At 39.5% G+C, this 4431-nt stretch overlaps 1 protein-coding gene across 1 annotated transcript; it reads left to right on the top strand.

Annotated features, from left to right (window-relative positions):
• Positions 1 to 3180: 3180 nt before the first annotated feature.
• LOC119035643 (cytochrome c-like) lies at positions 3181 to 4152 on the top strand. The gene has a single exon (XM_037127040.2). The coding sequence runs from the start codon at positions 3234 to 3236 to the stop codon at positions 3549 to 3551; it is 318 nt and encodes a 105-aa protein (XP_036982935.2). The 5' UTR covers positions 3181 to 3233; the 3' UTR covers positions 3552 to 4152.
• The last annotated feature ends 279 nt before the right edge of the window (positions 4153 to 4431 follow it).

Below are 4431 nucleotides of genomic sequence, written 5' to 3' on the forward strand. Positions count from 1 at the left end.
TTTGCTTTTTCAGAGGACAGGGCAGGGATTGACTGGGAGGAAAATGAAAGATATTTCTGGGGTAAAGGAAGTTTTCTATATTATCAAGTAAAAATATATCTGGGCTTAGGTAAGCAGAAACTACATTTGAAAAGGTTATTGCAATAAGGGGAGAAGGACTATTAGTAGGGAGAACACTAGGAACACAAGATCTACAAGGTGTCTTGGTATTCTGAAGAGGGTCTTTATTTCACAGGGAAGAGTAAACAAGGCTCAAGCTACAAAGAACCATGTGGGGCAAGGGAGAGGAGAGAGCATTGTGATTGGACAATAGATTAGAGAATGTTTTATGATGAAGTCAGCCTATTCCCATAGAGGACCACAGAGGAGGGGCTGTATAATGGCTTAAGGTGAGGAGGATAGGTCACATTTCAGGGGCCTGGGGAAGGAGAGATTTGGGTTATCAAATATTTTGTTCCAATTGATCAGTAGGGACAAAACAGTTCAGCTAGTCATTTATGAACCACAGAATGGAAATTCCTAGCATCTCTATCGAGTCTCGTCATAGATAAACAAGAGGTATTCCTGAGTTTTATCTAAATCCTACGGGGAAGAGTGTTTCTTTGCAGTAAGTAATTTCTTGACTCACAAATGGGTGGGAAACTTTTTTATAACAATATATTTATTAACTGATAATGGGCCTTTCTAATATTATTTTAAGTGATATTTTTGCTATATAGTCTTTGTGTTTTTATATGACAGCAATTTTGTGGTAATTCATTTTTCTATTTTCTCTTGAATTTATTGAGGTGACATTGGTAAATAAAGTTATATAGATTGCAAGTGTATAATTCTATAACATATCATCTGTATATTGCCCTACCATTACACCTTTCCCAGAATTATGTTTTTTTGGTAGACAGGGCAAGAAGGTACCACTTATTTTAGGTAAGGAGTAAATTTTACTCATCATTATTGAAGTAGAAGTTGATTTTTTCCTGTGATAGGTAATCTTATGAAGGTCTTAGTATAAATTTTTTAAATGCTCTTTTATTTTATTTTTAAAGGTTTTATTTATTTTTAGACAGAGAGGAAGGGAGGAAGAGGGAGAAGGAAGAGAAACAATGTGTGGTTGCCTTTTGTACACCCCCCACTGGGGACCTGGCCTGCAACGCAGGCATGTGCCCTGACTGCGAATCCAACTGGTGGTGACCCTTTGGTTCACAGGCCGGTTCTCAATCCACTGAGCCACACCAGTCAAGGTAGTATAAATTTCAAATAAGGGACTGAGGTGAGATGAAGTGGTTTCTAGTTATCATAGAAAGTAATCTGAGGGATGCTGGGAAGATGGAGATGGAGTAGGACAGAGCGGATTCTGGCTCCTGTACTCATGGGTGAAAATCCTGGCAGATCTATAGACAAAGAGCACAATAAACCATCACTTACCCAGCATTTATGAAATTAAAAGACCAGAGACTGTGACCAATGCTGAAACCCAGACAGCAGCAGAGTCAGCTATGGAAGCTGGGACACATGCGGCCCCTGTGCCGCTGCCATAGCAAGAGGCCTTGGAGCTGGGGAGTCAGGTATGGGAGCCGGACACTCCAAACACCTGTGATGGTCCTGGGTGCCAGAGGACTCAGCTACAGGGGCTGGAACACTGGAGGCCTGTGTGCCAGTGCCATAGAGACGGGCCTGGGCACCAGGGAGTCAGCTACAGGAGCCGAGACACTCAGCAGTGGTAGGCAACCAGCGTGGGGACCAGCAGAAGGACCATCGTGAGAGTAGGTGGAGACGGAGAACATCAAGATACCTGAAGGAGTCTGCACCACTGAACTTCACAGGTATCATACCACAGAATTTCACACCATAAACCCAGGGAGTCAGAACAGGTCCATTTTAGAAGCTGAGACTAACAAGAAGAGTCTCAAACAATGGGAAGACAAAGAAACAATCCCCAAATGAAAGAAAAAGCAGAAACTTTAGAAAGAATGCTAGATGAAATAGAGGCTAATCAACTATCAGATAGTGAATTCAAAGCACTGGTTATTACAAAGTTCAAAGAGCTCACAACGAGCTATCAGAAACTACAGGGGAACTACAATGATCTCTCTGCAAACCATATCAACCTGAAAAAGGAAATAGAAAATATCAGCAAGGGACAAGAGGAAATGAAGAATACAATTTCCGAATTGAAGAACACAGTAGAAAGTTTCAAAAGTAGAATAGATGAGGCGGTGGATCAAATTAGCAAATTGGAGGACAAAGCAGAAAGCATCTCACAGAAAGAACAGGAAAGGGAAAAGAGCCTCAGAAAGAATGAAGAGAGATTAAGAGAAATGCAAGACAATATGAAACGTAATAATATCCCAATAATAGGAATACCAGAAGGAGAAGAAGAAGAACAAGGGATAGAAAACATATTTGAAAGAGTAATGAGAGAAAACTTCCCTAACTTAATGAGAGAAAAAGTCACACAAATTGAGGAATCACAGAGAGTCCCAATCAAGAGAAACCCTAGGAGGCCCACTTCCAGACACATCATCATTAAAATGGCAATATTCCAAGACAAAGAGAGAATCTTAAAGGCAGCAAGGGAGAAAAAAGAAGTAACATACAAGGGAGCCCCAATAAGGTTAGCTACTGAATTCTCAATGGAAACACTCCAAGCAAGACAAGAATGGCAAAAAATATTCCAAGTAATGAGAAACAGAGGCCTACAACCAAGGCTACTTTACCCAGCAAGGCTCTCAATCAAGCTAGAAGGCCAAATAAAGAGCTTCCAAGACAAAAGAAGTCTAAAGGAATACTACTCCACCAAACCAGCTCTACAAGAAATACTACAAGGACTGCTTGAGGTAAAAGAAGGAAAAGAGACAGACAGAGAGGAACACAGGTACAAAAATGGCAATGAATAAGTACCTATCAATAATAACCTTAAATGTAAATGGATTAAATGCTCCAATCAAAGACACAGAATAGCTGCATGGATAAAAAAGCATGACCCACACATATGCTGCCACCAAGAGACCCACCTCAGGACAAAAGACCATCACAGACTAAAAGTGAAAGGCTGGAAAGAAGTTTTCCAAGCAAACAGACAAGAAAAAAAAAGCTGAGGTAGCAATTCTCATACCGGACAAAATAGACTTCAAAAAAAAGGGACATAAAGAGTGACCCAGAATTAGAGAGCGGGACGTCCGGCTTGTGAGTCAGATCTTCTGTGTTTCGCGGGACGAAAGAGCGATTTTAAAATGGGTGATGTTGAGAAAGGCAAGAAGATTTTTGTTCAGAAGTGTGCCCACTGCCATACTGTGGAAAAGGGAGGCAAGCACAAGACTGAGCCAAATCTCCATGGTCTGTTTGGGAGAAAGACAGTTCAGGCCCCTGGATTTTCTTACACGGATGCCAACAAGAACAAAGGGATCACCTGGGGAGAGGCTACACTGATGGAGTATTTGGAGAATCCCAAGAAGTACATCCCTGGAACAAAAATGATCTTCCCTGGCATTAAGAAGAGTTCAGAAAGAGCAGATTTGATAGCTTATCTGAAAAAACCTACTAATGAGTAATAGTTGGCCACTGCCTTATTTATTACAAATGTCTCATGACTTTTTTATGTCTGCCATTGTTAATTGATCTCATATACCAGAATTCAGATCATGAATGGCTGATAGAGCATTTCTTTTGGGCAGTTCTGATTTAGATAATATTGGCCTGTGGTTAAATGAATACGATCAGCTTTTTGAACTTTGATGGTAATTTCGGTTCAGTGACTGCTATCACTATTTCCCTCTTCTAAAAAATATGATTGGACTTGGCTAGTAATATTCACCTTTCCACAGAGGTGGTGAATGCTGTCTCAAAACCTGTAGGAGATTGTTTTTTATTTAGATTTATGTAACTGCTAATATAAACATTTTAAATACTGAGAAAATTCCTTCACTGTTTATTAGAAAAGCAAGACTTGCTTGTGTTTCAAATTGTGTTCATTAGCCTGTTAAAAGGCAGTGGCTGAAGAAAAGCTGGCAGTGTCCACTTTATCTTTTTGGTCCTAACTATGCCAATTAAAAAAAAATCCTGTATCTAAACTGTTGCCTTTAACTTACTGAAAGGCATTTTAGTGTGGTTTGTGTATAATATCAAATAAAGAATATTTAACACTTAAAAAAAGAGAGAGAGAGACCCAGAAGGTCACTTCATTATACTCTAGGGAAAAATCCACCAAGAAGACATTAACATCGTAAATATATATGCAACAAACATAGGGGCACCCAAACATATTAAGAAAATCTTAGAGAACTTCAAGAAAGATATTGACAGCAACACAATTATAGTTGGGGACTTTAACACCCCTCTATCAAAAATGGACAAATCTTCCAAACAAAATATCAACAAAGATATTGTGGCATTAAACAACACCCTAGATGAAATGGACTTAACTGATATATA

Source organism: Artibeus jamaicensis, unplaced genomic scaffold, assembly GCF_021234435.1.
Source record: "Artibeus jamaicensis isolate MK-2021 breed Jamaican fruit bat unplaced genomic scaffold, CSHL_Jam_final scaffold_1283, whole genome shotgun sequence".
Classification (NCBI taxonomy): domain Eukaryota; kingdom Metazoa; phylum Chordata; class Mammalia; order Chiroptera; family Phyllostomidae; genus Artibeus; species Artibeus jamaicensis.